Genomic DNA, 16,766 nt, shown 5'->3' on the forward strand with positions numbered 1-16,766 from the left:
GAACTTTTACGCCACCCAAATGAGCAGGCTGATGGCCAGGGTGGGGGGGGCATAAAATTGAGTGGGAGGTGGGGGGGGAGGTTCCTGACCTCCTCCCGTCCCCATGGCAATTTTACACAGGGCGGCGGCAAGAAACATCCCGCCCACCCGCTCCAGGCCAATCAGGGCCCTTAAGTGACCAATTAACTGACACTTCAGGACCTCCGCCCGCCGCTGAGGGTATTTTACCCTTGGCGGCCAGTCGGCAGAAGCCTCAAAAAGCCCACCTGATGAAACCAGGCAGCCTTCTTGTGTGGTGGTGGGGGGCTCTCCTGATTGGGCACCATGTGCCCCACAAAGGACTGCTCCTGAAGCCCCAACAATCCCCAACGCACAACACTTTCCCCACCCCTGTTAGGGCAGCACAGTGGCGCAGTGGTTAGCACCGCAGCCTCACAGCTCCAGCGACCCGGGTTCAATTCTGGGTACTGCCTGTGTGGAGTTTGCAAGTTCTCCCTGTGTCTGCGTGGGTTTCCTCCGGGTGCTCCGGTTTCCTCCCACAAGCCAAAAGACTTGCAGGTTGGTAGGTAAATTGGCCATTATAAATTGCCCCCAGTATAGGTAGGTGGTAGGGAAAATATAGGGACAAGTGGGGATGTGGTAGGAATATGGAATTAGTGTAGGATTAGTATAAATGGGTGTCAGCACAGATTCGGTGGGCCGACGGGCCTGTTTCAGTGCTGTATCTCTAAAACTAAAACTAAAACCTCCCCTAACTGACCCCCCTTGCCTTACTGGGGCCTGATTGATTGTCCCCAGTGAGGCCCTAAAAACTTACCTTAGGTCAGGGGCCGTACTTCATCTTGCTTCCATTGGCTGGGTGTAATCCCAGCAGTGCCTACTGCTCCCGGTGGCGCTGCTGGGACGAACAGCTGCCGGTCCACTGATTGGCAAGCAGCTCCATTAGGTGGGACATCCTGCCTCAAGGAGGTAGATATCCCCATCCAAGACCAATTAAAGGCCTGGGGAGTGAAAAATCCTGGTCTGGCACCCCAGGCTCGGCAGAGGCGGGCTCGCCACTGACTTTTCGCCCGGTGGACAGGGCCTCCCGCCGAACGAAAAATTCCAGCCATAGAGTGTGGCTTAAATGCATTTGCTGAATAAATGTAAAATATTATGTAAAATATAAATGTCAAATGTAATATATTCCTCATAAGAAGTTGCAAAATGGCCATCTAAAATCTTTTATCAATGATTATGTACACACAATGCATTTAGTATTTCATCCTTTATAAAGCATTATAAGTTTCTTTTATGCCCCTATACTCAGAATATCTTTCAGCCAACGCCCCAGACATCTCCATCACAATCCTCGGGTAGTCCTGTCTCACTGGCAGGATAAACCCACCAGAGTGGTATACAGTCAGGACGAAGTGGCCCTGAAAGTCCTTGACATTGACTCCGGACCCCATCAAGTTTCATGGCATCAGGTCAAACAGGGGCAAAGAAACTACCAGTTGATTACTACCCATTGCCCTGCCTCAGTTGATGATTCAGTACTCCTCCATGTTGAACACTGCTGGTAAAATCACTGAGGGTAGCAAGGGCACAGAATATACTCTGGGTGGGGAACGTCAATGTCCATCACCAATAGTAGCTCGGTAACGCTACTACTGACGGAGCTGCTGAGTCCTGAAGGACACAGCTGCAGACTAGGCCTTCAGCAGGTGGTGAGAGAACCAATATGAGGGAAAAACTGACTTGTTCTCATCTTCACCAATCCATCTTTTGCAGATGCATCTGTCCATGACAGTATTGGTAGGAGTGATCCTGTGAAGACCAAGCACTGTCTTCACACTGAGGACACCCTCTAACATGTTGTGAGGCACTACCACCATGCTAAATGGGATAGATTCAGAACGGATCTGGCAGCTCAAAACTGGGCATCCATGAGAAACTGTGGGCCATCAGCAGCAGCAGAATTGACAGCTAAATGTTCCAGGATTTAGAAGCTTCAGGCGGGTTAGAGGGGGATGTAAAAGGGGTGGGGGTGTTGCATTACTTGTTAAGGAGAATATCACAGCTGGACTGCAGGAGGACACCTCGGAGGGGTTGTGCAGCGAGGCAATATGGGTGGAGCTCAGGAATAGGAAGGGTGCAGTCACGATGTTGGGGGTTTTCTACTGGCCTCCCAACAGCCAGCGGGAGGTAGAGGAACAGATATGTAGACAGATTTTGGAAAGATGTAAAGGTAACAGGGTTGTAGTGGTGGGTGATTTTAACTTCCCCTGTATTGACCGGGACTCACTTAGTGCTAGGGGCTTGGATGGGGCAGAATTTGAAAGGAGCATCCAGGAGGGATTCTTGAAACAATATGTAGATAGTCCAACTAGGGATGGGGCCGTACTGGACCTGGTATTGGGGAATGAGCCCGGCCAGTTGGTCGAAGTTTCAGTCGGGGAGCATTTCGGGAACAGTGACCATAATTCCATAAGTTTTAAGGTACTTGTGGATAAGGGTAAGAGTAGTCCTCGGGTGAAGGTGCTAAATTGGGGGAAGGCTAATTATAACAATATTAGGCAGGAACTGAAGAATTTAGATTGGGGGCGGCTGTTTGAGGGTAAATCAACATCTGACATGTGGGAGTCTTTCAAACGTCAGTTGATTAGAATCCAGGACCAGCATGTTCCTGTGAGGAAGAAGGATAAGTTTGGCAAGTTTCGGGAAGCTTGGATAACGCGGGATATTGTGAGCCTAGTCAAAAAGAAAAAGGAAGCATTCGTAAGGGTTGGAAGGCGAGGAACAGACAAATCCCTTGAGGAATATAAAGACAATAGGAAGGAACTTAAGCAAGGAGTCAGGAGGGCTAAAAGGGGTCATGAAAAGTCATTGGCAAACAGGATTAAGGAAAATCCCAAGGCTTTTTATACGTATATAAAGAGCAAGAGGGTAACTAGGGAAAGGGTTGGCCCACTCAAGGACAGAGAAGGGAATCTACGTGTGGAGCCAGAGAAAATGGGCGAGGTACTAAATGAGTACTTTGCATCAGTATTCACCAAGGAGAAGGACTTGGTAGATGATGAGTCTAGGGAAGGGAGTGTAGATAGTCTCAATCATCTCATTATCAAAAAGGAGGATGTGTTGGGTGTCTTGCAAAGCATTAAGGTAGATAAGTCCCCAGGGCCTGATGGGATCTACCCCGGAATACTGAGGGAGGCAAGGGAAGAAATTGCTGGGGCTTTGACAGAAATCTTTGCATCCTCATTGGCTACAGGTGAGGTCCCAGAGGACTGGAGAATAGCCAATGTTGTTCCTTTGTTTAAGAAGGGTAGCAAGGATAATCCAGGAAATTATAGGCCGGTGAGCCTTATGTCAGTGGTAGGGAAATTATTAGAGAGGATTCTTCGGGACAGGATTTACTCTCATTTGGAAACAAATGGACTTATTAGCGAGAGGCAGCATGGTTTTGTGAAGGGGAGGTTATGTCTCACTAATTCGATTGAGTTTTTTGAGGAAGTGACAAAGATGATTGATGAAGGAAGGGCAGTGGATGTTATCTATATGGACTTCAGTAAAGCCTTTGACAAGGTCCCTCATGGCAGACTGGTACAAAAGGTGAAGTCACACGGGATCAGAGGTGAGCTGGCAAGATGGATACAGAACTGGCTCAGTCACAGAAGACAGAGGGTAGCAGTGGAAGGGTGCTTTTCTGAATGGAGGGATGTGACTAGTGGTGTTCCGCAGGGATCAGTGCTGGGACCTTTGCTGTTTGTAGTATATATAAATGATTTGGAGGAAAATGTAGCTGGTTTGATTGGTAAGTTTGCGGACGACACAAAGGTTGGTGAAGTTGCGGATAGTGTTGAGGATTGTCAGAGGATACAGCAGGATATAGATCGGTTGGAGACTTGGGCGGAGAAATGGCAGATGGAGTTTAATCCAGACAAATGTGAGGTAATGCATTTTGGAAGATCTAATGCAGGTGGGAAGTATACAGTAAATGGCAGAACCCTTAGGAGTATTGACAGGCAGAGAGATCTGGGCGTACAGGTCCACAGGTCACTGAAAGTGGCAACGCAGGTGGATAAGGTAGTCAAGAAGGCATAAGGCATGCTTGCCTTCATCGGTCGGGGCATAGAGTATAAAAATTGGCAAGTCATGCTGCAGCTGTACAGAACTTTAGTTAGGCCACACTTAGAATATTGCGTGCAATTCTGGTCGCCACACTACCAGAAGGACGTGGAGGCTTTGGAGAGGGTACAGAAGAGGTTTACCAGGATGTTGCCTGGTCTGGAGAGCATTAGCTATGAGGAGAGGTTGGATAAACTCGGATTGTTTTCACTGGAACGACGGAGGTGGAGGGGCGACATGATAGAGGTTTACAAAGGTATGAGTGGCATGGACAGAGTGGATCGTCAGAAGCTTTTTCCTGGGGTGGAAGAGTCAGTTACTAGGGGACATAGGTTTACGGTGCGAGGGGCAAAGATTAAAGGGGATGTGCGAGGCAAGCTCTTTACACAGAGGGTGTTGAATGCCTGGAACTTGCTGCCGGGGGAGGTGATGGAAGCAGCTACGATAGCGACATTTAAGAGGCATCTTGACAAATACATGAATAGGATGGGAATAGAGGGATACGGTCCCCGGAAGTGCAGAAGGTTTTAGTTTAGGCAGGCATCAAGATCGGCGCAGGCTTGGAGGGCCGAATGGCCTGTTCCTGTGCTGTACTGTTCTTTGTTCTTGAATTTAAAGTAAAGGGATAAAGAAACAAACAAGGGAGGGGGGAGCCAAACCAGCATTTCTAACTTTTGACAGTTCTGATGAAAGATCACAGACCTGAAATGTTAACTCCATTTCTCTGCCCACAGATGTTGCCTGACCTGCTGAGTATTTCCAGCATTTGCTGTTTTTGTTCCTAAGTAAACTGCTTTGTTTGAGTGCTGTAATCTGGATTGTTTGTTATTTTAACAAAGGGAGAATTCCAATAATTAATATATATAGGAAGGACAGAAAAATAGGATTACTGTAATCAACATAAATTGAAGAGCTGCTAGTTGCACAATAAACTACAAATTCTGTAAATCTGAACAGCTGGTAAATTAAAATTGTGTGCAACCAAGAATGAAGAAAAGGTTGAAAACAAAGATTTATAGATAAAGCACATTCATAGTCCTAAACAGGAGCTTCGCTGGTTTATGATTAGAAACATCCTAAATTTAAAACATTTGAGATAAACAAAAGCCATATTTTAGTGGGTTTAATTTATTCCACACACTCACCACAAGATCATGCAATTCCAAATTGTAACGCTTGACCAATGCAGGATACGCCTTTGTATGCAACATAGACATCCTGTACTGTTATGGAACAAAATCCACTTAGGCTAAAGTTTGATAGAGTATACATGGCTTTAAAGATCGTTTACAGCTTATTGAATTTAGCTTGTCTTCTTGTGTGTACTATATTATCCAATCTTGCATGCACACTCTGCAAAATAACTAAATCTTACATTTGCATGGGTTGGTGCAAGTGCACAATCGATGTAATGAAACTGCCAAGAAATACTAAAACCAAACATGCAGTAATTTTCTGCAAAATGTTTTGAAAATCGTCCGCTTATATGATAGAAATAGGGATCTACCACAGATATTGATAAAAAAATTCATATTTTTACACAAGACTTTTCCCATTTGCAAGGGAGCCAATGCAACCAACTACTGCCTCTGCTATCACATTGAGAGAGCAATACTCATTGCTGAATTGACAAATAGAAGAATTACTTCTTTCCTGTCTTATTATTAGAATGATATCCTTTAAAAAATATTAAACAAAGGTTCATTTACTTCTTCAGAAGAACATTAATATCTCACTTCATGACATTAACCAGATGTCCAGGCCAACATCCCTTCCTCAACCAATGCCATCAGAAGAAAACTAAATAGTAATTTCACTTTGATGCTGCTTCTAGAATGCTGCTGGCAAAGAATGGATACTGTGTTTGCGCACATAACAGGAATTTGTATATTATGCATTCAATATATAAGTACTATATATTATTTATATCTATTTATTTATGCTCCCATGTATCGAATGTATTGTTCTGTAAAGCATCTGTGAGTATGCTACATTGTACGGCTGGTGCGTTGCGTATCAAAAGTCAACAGCAATTGGTATGATGCTCAAGATATTTTTGATTTACCATATGGTTACAGTTTGGCTCAGAGAAAGAAAGCATAAAGTAGTGGTGAACAGTTGTTTTTCAGACTGGAGGAAAGTATGCAGTGGTGATTGCTAGGTTTTGGTATTCGGACTACAGCTCTTTTTGATATAAATTAATGAGCTGCACTTGGGTATAGGGGGATAATTTTAAAGTTGGCAAATGACACAAAACTTGGAAATGTAGTTAGCAGTGAGGAGGATAGCAGCAAACTTCAGGAGGATATGGACAGACAGATGAAATAGGCAAACACATGGAAAACTGAAGAGTGAAGTGGTACATTTTTAGAAGGAAAACTGAGGAGAGATAATATAAATTATTTTCTTTCATGCGGTGAGCATTGCTGGCAAGGCAAGCATTTATTGCCCATCCCAAATTGTCCTCGAGAAGGTGGTGGTGAGCTGCCTTCTTGAACTGTTGCAGTCCATCTGGTGTAGGTACTCTCTCAATGCTGGTTAGAGAGGGTCTGCCAGGATTTTAACCCAGCAATGTGAAGGAACGGCGATACATTTCCAAGTCAGGGTGAAGTGTGACTTGGAGGGGAACTGGCAAGTGGTGGTGCTCCAACCCGCCTGCAGTCTTCGTTCTTCTAGGTGGTAGAGGTCGCAGGTTTGGAAGGTGCCTTGGCAAGTTGCTACAGTGCACCTTGTGCGTTGCTGGTGGAAGGACTGAATGTTCAAGATGTTGGATGGGGTGCCAATCAAGCGGGCTGCTTTGTCCTGGAAGGTGTCAGGTTTCTTCAGTGTTATTGAAGCTGCACTCATCCAGGAAAGTGGGGAGTATTCCATGACACTCCTGACTTCTGCTTTGTAGATGGTGAACAAGCTTAGGGGAGTCAGAAGATGAATTACTTGTTGTAGAATTCCTAGCCTCTGACCTGCTGTTTAGCCACAGTATTTATGTGGCTGGTCCAGATAAGTTTCTGGTCAATGGTACCTTCCAATATGTTGATGGTTGGGAAATTCAGCGATGGTAATGCCATTGAGTGCCAAAGGAAGATGGTTCGAACCACTCTTGCTGGACATGGCCATTGCATGGAGCGAATGTTGTTTGCCACTTTTCAGCCCAAGTTTGTCCAGGTCTCACTGCATGTGGGAATGGACTGCTTCAGTATCTGGAGAATTAGAAATGGCACTAAATGCTGTGCAATCATCAGTGAGCATTCCCACTTCTGATCTTATGACAGAGGGAAGATGAAGCAGCTAAAGATGTTTAAGCCAAGGACACTTCCTTGAGGAACTCCTGCAGCAATGTCTGGGGGCTTACAGGATTGGCTTCCAACAACCACAACCATCTTCCTACTGCCAGGTATGATTCCAACCAATGAAGAGTTTGCCCTGACTCCCATTGACTTCAATTTTACTAATGCTCCTTGATGCACTACTCAGTCAAATGTTGCTTTGATGTCAAGGCCAATAACTCTCACCTCACCTCCAGAATTCAGCTTTTTTGTTCATGTTTAGACCAAGGCTGTAAGGAGATCTGAAGCCAAGTGGTCTTGGCAGAACCCAAACTGAGTGTCGATGAGCAGATTATTGCTGAGCAAGTGCTGCTTAATATCACTATAGCTGACACCTTCCATTACTTTGCTGATAATTTAGAGTAGATTGATGGGGTGGTAATTGTCTGGATTGGATTTGTCCTGCTTTTTGTGGACAGGACATATCTGGACAATTTTTCACATTGTTGGGTAGATGCCAGTGCTGTATATGTACTGCAACAGCTTAGGTAAAGGCATGTCTAGTTCTGGAGCACAAGTTTTCAGTACAACAGCTGGGATGTTGTCAAGGCTCATAGGCTTTCTTGTATCCAGTGCATTCAGCCGTTTTTTGATATCAGGTGGAGTGAATCGAATTGGCTGAAGACTGGCATCTGTGATGCTAATAGGGGTTGAGATGGGCCATCCACTCGGCACTTCTGGCTGAAGGTGGTTGCAAATTCTTCAGCCTTGTGTTTTGAAGATGTGCTGGGCTCCACCATCATTCAGGATAGGGATGCATGTAGAGCCCCGTCCCCCTGTTAGTTGTTTAATTGTCCACCACCATTCACGAATGGATGTGGCAGGGCTGCAGAACTTTCATCTGATCTGTTGGTTGTGGGATTGCTTAGCTCTGTCAATGCATGCTGCTTCTGCTGTTTAGCATGCATGTAGTCCTGTGTTGTAGCTTCACCAGGTTGACACCTCATTTTTAGGTATGCCTGGTGCTGCTCCTGGCATGCCGTCCTGCACTCCTCATTGAATCAGGGTTAGTCCTTTGGCTTGATGTTAATGGTAGAGTGAGAGATATGCTGGGCCATGCGGTTACAGATTGTGGTGAAGTACAATTCTGCTGCTGCTGATAACCCACATCGCCTCTTGGCTGCCCAGTTTTTGAGCTGCTAGATCTGAGCTGATACAAATTCAAAAGGGGTGCAGGAACAATGAGGAGGAGGAGCAAGCATAGTTCCAAATTGAGAAAAAAAATAAACTTCAATAAATTGAAACTCCTGTAAACTGATGGCTTATCTTCCTGACTTCCAGGAAAATAAGAACTGCTAGACGAGAAAAGACCAAGGTCCAACTCGTTCAACTTCTACCATCCTGGTCGTTCCATGACTTATGATAGCAATCAACTTCTATCAGTCTACAACAGATCCAAACATAAGGTGAGGTAATCCCTAGTGGTGGAAAGCTTTGGGAACCTTAGGTCCAAAGTGACTTGTTCTTCCCAACATGCAGTAATTAGAATGTCATGTCTCTAGTTTCTATATGACAAGATAATATTTTTTGAAAAAATCTAATTTGCATTTGAATGAATCAATACTATTTGCTTCCACCTTCTTGCTAGCATGCCTCTTTCATAAAATGACTGCTCCTCCTCTTGTTTTCTTCCTTCCATACCTAACTCTCCTCACCCATTTTGTCTTTTCTCTTCCCTGCTCTCATTCCCTTGTTTTCCCATTTGATATCATTAGAAAACAGAGTCACTGAGGGCTTTTTTCCCTCATCCAGGAATAACTTTTCCTTTCACCTACAGGAGTTCTACAAGGCTAACAGACTGAGATGCTTTATCCAAAATAACCCATTGCCATCTTGAATAACAACATAAACAAACAAAGCTGCTGCAAACACCAGCTGCACTCGAAAAGAACTGCCTTTACAGTCTCTGCATTATACAAGACAATGTGTTGCCTTTTAAGAAATACTTAATCCAAATGTGATTCACAGAGCAAAAAAGATTTAATTAGCTAAATGGTAATTGGCAAGGATTCATTTGACTGGCTTACTGAAGATGGCCATTTCTCCATATTCGGATGTGTAGTAATGAATACTTTATTTTGAAAAAGATGAGTGGAATTCACTAAATACGGAATTCACATAAAATTATTTTTATTTAAATGTGCAAATATTTTATACAATTATAAAAATTACAGCACGTAAGTAGGCCATTCAGCTCATCAAGATGCTAACTTTCAAACTGTGGCTGTCTACTCTAATCCCAGTTCTCTGCCTTTTCACTGTTTTTTGCTCTTTTCCAATCATCTCCATTTTCACTGTAAAGAAGAAAAACCTTGCATTTATTTAGCGGCTTTCAGAACTTCAGGGCATTCTAAAGCGCTTCACAGAAAATAATTGATTTTGATGGAGACAAACGCACCACCCAATTAGCGCAAAGCTAGGTCCCACAATCTCACAGCAATGTGATAAATGATATGTTGATCTGATCTGGCGATGTTGTCTGAGGAATGAATGTTGGCCAGCACACAGGGAGAAGTGCCTTGCTCTTTTTCAGATAGTGCATGGGATCTTTTATGACTGTAACACTAACCAATGCTGCTAAAACAAACCAATGAAAAACTAGAAACAAAAATTTAACCCTTTATTTCTGCTTGCTCTTTTCCTCCGATTCTCTCCCCTTCCTCACTTGTTATTTTAACCCATACTACTTTTTTTCTTCTTTTGGGCCTCCTTATCTCGAGAGACAATGGATACGCGCCTGGAGGTGGTCAGTGGTTTGTGAAGCAGCGCCTGGAGTGGCTATAAAGGCCAATTCTGGAGTGACAGGCTCTTCCACAGGTGCTGCAGAGAAATTTGTTTGTTGGGGCTGTTGCACAGTTGGCTCTCCCCTTGCGCCTCTGTCTTTTTTCCTGCCAACTACTAAGTCTCTTCGACTCGCCACAATTTAGCCCTGTCTTTATGGCTGCCCGCCAGCTCTGGCGAATGCTGGCAACTGACTCCCACGACTTGTGATCAATGTCACACGATTTCATGTCGCGTTTGCAGACGTCTTTATAACGGAGACATGGACTTTTTTTCTTACTATAACATAATCTTTTATTTTTAAAATGCTTAGTACTTCATATACCGTTTTTCTTCAGTGCCTCTCCATTTATTCAAGGTAGACACACGCCGAAATGGGACACCATGGGAGTCGGGCTAGGCTGGGAAGAGGATGTGTTGTTGATAACAGGAAGAGGTAGGGAACATAATGAGAGTGAGGCATTAGCAACGCAGGAGGGGTAAACTGAGTGGGAGGGGAGTGGCATGTAGATCCCCACCTGCCAGGAATGAGTCATATTAATTTAATCATATGAACATTGATTTTAAACTGTTGCTGGAGTGAAGAAATGACTTGTTAAAGAGATCACCAGACCTTTGACTGGAGGGCATTTGCATACTAAGACGGTGCTTGTGGAGACAAAAATCTACTCCCTGATCCAATTAACCCAAATGGATTTTGATCACCAGACACTGAAGATGTAAGGAAACACATTCCAGGCCCTGCTTAGATGATACAATCCATAAAAGACAGGGATTGGTTAAACCAGCTGGTCACATGACTACCCAGCTGATCCAGGCTTTTGAATGAGACACAGGACATTGAGACTGGCAGTTTGCAACTGAAGCTGGAACAAGCAAGCCTCTCTCCTGTCAGTCTCTCTCTCGCTTTCTCACAAGCCGCTGGACACATGGAAGATACGTACACCCTCAAGAGAGAAAAGACTCTGACATCCAAACAAGTTGAAGCGTGAACTGGGCCCCAACAAACGGCAGGACTTAATGACAACCAAAGATTCCACATAGAACTCAAAGAACTGTAATTATAACACAGCCATTCCCTCAAACTTTTCCCCTTTATTCTTTTCTACTTTGTCTGTCTCTATCTGTGTGTGTGTTTATCTCATATGCATGCTAGCGTGGTCGCGTCACATATTCGTAGTCGTTAATCGGATTAGAGTTTAAGATTAATAAACTTCTACCTTCCTTACTGAAATCTAAGAAAATCTGTCTGATTTCTTTGCCTTACAATTGGAAAGCAGTGAACAAGGATTCACTGAGGGGGAGCTAAAACCACTGTTTCTAAAACTAAACGCTGTTGCGGTTAAACCAGGCAAAAGCTGAGAGGGAACGCCTAGACCCCTTCTCACCTGGTCGTAACAGGAGTAATAAAAATCTCTCAGAGCAGGATGAGGGGAAGGAGCACAAAACAGCTGTAAGGATTAGGATAACATTAGGGAGTAGTTTGAAAGAATGGTGAACATTGTCAAGAAGTAACAAAGGAGACTCTAACACCCTGACTACATCCTCCTTCCGCATGCTGAAACTTCCCTGAAGCTGTGATTGGAATTCCACTACCAAGTCACACACCTTCCTGACTTGGAAATATACCACCACATGGACTGTAGCAGTTCAAGAAGTTGGTTCACCACCAACTTCTCAAGGCCAGTAAGGAATGGGCAACAAATGCTGGCCTTGCCAGTGACATCCACATCTCATGAACAAATGTACCGTGGCTACAAGAGCAGGTCAGAGGCTATGAATCCTGCGGCGAGTAACTCACCTCCTGACTCCCCAAAGCCTGTCCACCATCTACAAGGCACAAGTCAGGTGTGTGATGGAATACTCTTCACTTGCCTGGATGGGTGCAGCTCCAACAACACTCAAGAAGCTCGACACCATCCAGGACAAAGCAGCCCGCTTGATTGGCACCACATCTACAAACATTCACTCCCTCCACCACCGATGCACAGTGGCAGCAGTGTGTACCATCTATAAGATGCACTGCAGCAATGCACCAAGGCTCCTTAGACAGCACCTTCCAAACCCGCGAGCTCTACCACCTAGAAGGACAAGGGCAGCAAATGCATGGGAACACCACCACCTGCAAGTTCCCCTCCAAGTCATACACCATCCTGACTTGGAACTATATCGCCGTTCCTTCACTGTCGCTGGGTTAAAATCCTGGAACTCCCTTCCTAACAGCACTGTGGGTATACCTACCCCACATGGACTGCAGCGATTCAAGAAGGCAGCTCACCACCACCTTCTCAAGGGCAATTAGGGATGGGCAAGAAATGCTGGCCTGGCCAGCGAAGCCCACATCCCATGAATGAATTTTGAAAAATGTCTTTCCTGAGGCTTGCTGCCCAAAACTGAATGCAGTTACTCCGTATGCGATCTGATCAAAGTTCTGTACAACTAAAGTATCATCTCCTCACTTTTGAATTCCAACTCTCTTGAGATGAAGGTCAACATTCCAACTCACCTTATTGATTATCTTTTTGCACCAATGCATTAGTTTTTTAAAAAAAAGAGATTTGTGTGCATGCACCTCCTTAACTGCTAATCCTTCACCACCACTGAGAGTACACAGATATTTTATTTTATCTCAGCCATCTTTGCTCCAAGAAAGAGAGTTAAAGCTCCTTAAACTACTTGTTTTACTTTTTAAAATGGAGCCTGAAGGCAGACTTTGTCTTTTTTTCCTTGGATGTTGTTATGACCAGGTGAGCAATGTGTCTAAGGGTCTTTTGCCGTCTTCACCTGGTTTTATTGTAACAGGGTTTAATTTTAAACACACTGTGCTTTAAGCTCCCCCTTTGTGAATCCTTGTTCACAACTTTCCAATAATGAGGCAAAGAAATGAGCACAAACAAGCTTTCTTTGGTTTAAAGAAGATGAAATTTATTAAATCTTAAAACTTAAAATATAATACAGTTCACGCCTACAGATATACAATGCGCCCACGCTAGCATGCACACGTGATACAAACACGCAGATAGGGACAGAAAAGAGAAAAGATAAGTAGAACAGTGTGAGGCAATATCTTGTTACTGTTTCTCGAGTTCGCTCCAGTCCTTGATTGAAGATATGGTCTTGCGTTTCGATGGGGCCCAGTAGTCTTCTTAAAAACCTTGTTCATGTAGAAAACTGTTCTTTGAATATCATGTGTTTTCACAAGGGTCAGTTCAATGGGAAGAGATGGAGGCAGGCAGACATGAGAGGATGAGCACACGGCGTTCTGAGTTCAAATCCTTTGTTGGAAGTTCGAATTCAAAACTCCAGCCAGCTAGTCATGTGACTAAAACTGGTTTGACTACTTCTGTGTATTGGGGAAGCATCTGCCGGGGTCCCATTGTTTCAACATTGTCTGGTGCTATGCAAATGTCCTACCAGTCAGGGCTTGCAATGTTGAGTTTTTGTTCATGAAATAATGTGTGTTCAGTCTTGGCAGGTTGGGGGTTTGCCTGACAATGTGCATTTCTACAAGTATGGAGATAAGATATAGACATAATATTTAATTGTGATTTAGTTAATGCATCATAGACAGACCTTTAATTCCTGATATTAAACTGTACTTGTAAATTTTATTTTATGTAGCCATTGCTGAATTACATTGCTGGTGTTGCATTTTCATTAATCTATTAGCAATAACAGTAACTTGCAGTTATATAATGCCTTTAAGGTAGGAAAACACCATAAGATGCCCCTTAGTCGCATGATCAGACACAATCAGATGATGAGCTTTATAAGGATATTAGCACCTTGGTCAAAGAGGTGGGTTTTAAAGCGTCTCTTTAAAAAGAAGAGGTGGAGAGATTTAGGGAAGTAATTACAGAGCTCTGGGCCTAGATACACAGCTACCAACAGTGCGGTGAAGGGAGGTGGAGTTGCACAAGACCAGAGTCGTAGGAATGGAGTTCTCATGGAGGAGGCTATAAGGCTGTAGGAGGTTATAGATAATGAGGGACAAGGACTTGAAAATCAGGATATGAATTTTAAATTGGAAGCACTGGGTAACCAAGAGTCAATATAAATCACCAAGGCCAGAGATGATTAGTGTGAGATAACTAATGAGTAGTAGAGTTTTGAATGAGCTGAAGCTTATGGAGGATGGCAGGACAGCCAGGAATTGTTGAATCTGACAAAGTTAGGATGAGGGTTTGAGTAGTTGAGCTAAAGTAAGGACAGAGGTGAGTAATGGAAGCAGAAATAGGTGCTCTTAATGATGGAGAGGAAACTTGGCTCATAGTCTCTAGGATACCAAGGTTGTAAAGCTAAAAAAGAGGGGGAATGGAATCGGTGGAAAGAGTATGAAATTTGAGCAGAAGCTGAAGACTTTGGCTTTGGTCTTCCCAATGTTTAACTAGGGGAAACTGCGGCTTATCTAAGGCTGGATATCAGATAAGTAGTCCAAGAACATAGTGGCAGTGGAGCGATTGAAACAGGTGGTTGAGTCAGAGATGGATATCATCAGCATACACATGGAAGCTGATCTCACGTCTTCAGGTGATGTGTCTAAGGAGTAGCGTACAGATGAAGGAGAGGAGCGATCCAAAGATACATCTTTGGGGAATTACAGAGGCAACAGTATGTGGTGGAAAGGGAAGGTACTGCTGGAGATGCATGGCATGAGGATGCAGTCAACCATGTCAAACGTTCCAGACAAGTTAAAGATAGATAATGCACAACAATTACAGATGCCAAAGATGTAATTTAAGATTTTTGTTAGAGTCATTTTACTGCACTGGCAGGGCAGAAATCTAACTGGAGAGATTGAAACATGGAGGTGTGGGAAAGATGGCCATGGATCTGGGAAGTGACACTTTCAAAGACTTCGGAGTGGAAAGGGTGGTTGGAGTTGAAGTGGTAGCTTTTGAGGACAGAAGCTTTAAGGAGTCAAAGCAGTAACAAATGGGTCTCATGATGGTGGAAAACAAAAGCTGGAAAATCCCTACTTTCTAGGATGGCTAGGGTAGTTGGCAGCTGCCATCGAAATGTTTGCTTTATAGTGCTTTCTCTCATTTTATTCTCCAAAATGAATAACTTTAATCATGCGAGATTAAACAGGAATTGGAATTCATATTTTCACTGTTGAAACTGACTCAAAACTTTGGACTAAAAACATGAAATGCTGGAAATACTTAGCCTGTCCACCATCTACAAGGCACAAGTCAGGAGTGTGATGGAATACTCTCCACTTGCCTGGATGGGTGCAGCTCCAACAACACTCAAGAAGCTCGACACCATCCAGGACAAAGCAGCCCGCTTGATTGGCACCACATCTACAAACATTCACTCCCTCCACCACCGACGCACGGTGGCAGCAGTGCGTACCATCTACAAGATGCACTGCAGCAATGCACCAAGGCTCCTTAGACAGCACCTTCCAAACCCGCGAGCTCTACCACCTAGAAGGACAAGGGCAGCAAATGCATGGGAACACCACCACCTGCAAGTTCCCCACCAAGTCACACACCATCCTGACTTGGAACTATATCGCCGTTCCTTCACTGTCGCTGGGTCAAAATCCTGGAACTCCCTTCCTAACAGCACTGTGGGTGTACCTACCCCACATGGACTGCAGCGATTCAAGAAGGCAGCTCACCACCACCTTCTCAAGGGCAATTAGGGATGGGCAAGAAATGCTGGCCTGGCCAGCGAAGCCCACATCCCATGGCCCACACCTCTTCAGGACAGGCAGGAGGAGGTTGAGCACTTAAAAACACAACGTCAATATTTTTTTTTTACTCATTTCTTGGGATGTGGACATTGCTGGCAAGGCCAGCATTTATTGCCCATCCCTAATTGCCCTTGAGAAGATGGTGGTCAGCTGCCTTCTTGAACCACTACAGGCCATCTGGTGCAGGTACACCCACAGTGATGTTAGTGAGGAAGTTCCAGCATTTTGATCCAGCGACAGTGAAGGAACGGCGATATAGTTCCAAGTCAGGATGGTGTGTGGCTTGGAGGGAAACTTGCAGATGGTGGGGGGGTACTATCGCTGACAATAAGACAACATCTACTCTTGATTAATTTGAATCTCAAAGCAAAATTTTGTTATTTGTTATTCTGTGAAGCAGCAAACTAGAGTTATGCCTTGTACTTTGTATCAGTACAACAGCCATATGTAATGTAAAGCAAACCAAATGTTACAATACAAACAAAGCCACAGATTAGTGATTTCCACAGAGAGAAAAAAATGAAAGGAATCTTGGAATGCAATCCCCTGACACTGGGAAAAATCCAGGATTTCCAGGTAATGAAAACAGAATTTGACTTATTATTTAGTCATAGTAAACCAGTGGCTCTGATTATAATGAAGGAATCATATGAAACCACACCAGGATTACATTTTACCTTCTCCTTTCTCCAGATCACATTTCTGTACATCACATAAGATCATGTGTATGTATAATTTTCCAGATCTTATGAAAAGTAAAAAAAATAATAGTTCATGTTATAGGCAAGTATTTTATCATTCATTGCATATTATTTTGGTGAATTTTACTGTAGTGATCCAGATGTTCA

The 16,766-nt window shown here is 43.9% G+C and overlaps 1 protein-coding gene across 2 annotated transcripts in view; it reads right to left on the reverse strand.

Annotated features, from left to right (window-relative positions):
* bckdhb (branched chain keto acid dehydrogenase E1 subunit beta) overlaps window positions 1-16,766 on the reverse strand; it is a 372,243-nt gene that overhangs the window by 59,682 nt on the left and 295,795 nt on the right. Inside the window, exon 10 of one of the 2 annotated variants that reach the window (XM_068026696.1) lies at window positions 13,159-13,718. The exons of the other annotated variant lie outside the window; for it this stretch is intronic. Within the exon in view, the coding sequence (XP_067882797.1) occupies window positions 13,677-13,718 (42 nt within the window). The 3' untranslated portion in view covers window positions 13,159-13,676. Of the gene's footprint in view, window positions 1-13,158; window positions 13,719-16,766 lie in introns of those variants that run through there. 2 annotated transcript variants of the gene reach the window in all.

Source organism: Heterodontus francisci, chromosome 3 (genome assembly GCF_036365525.1).
Source record: "Heterodontus francisci isolate sHetFra1 chromosome 3, sHetFra1.hap1, whole genome shotgun sequence".
Classification (NCBI taxonomy): Eukaryota; Metazoa; Chordata; class Chondrichthyes; order Heterodontiformes; family Heterodontidae; genus Heterodontus; species Heterodontus francisci.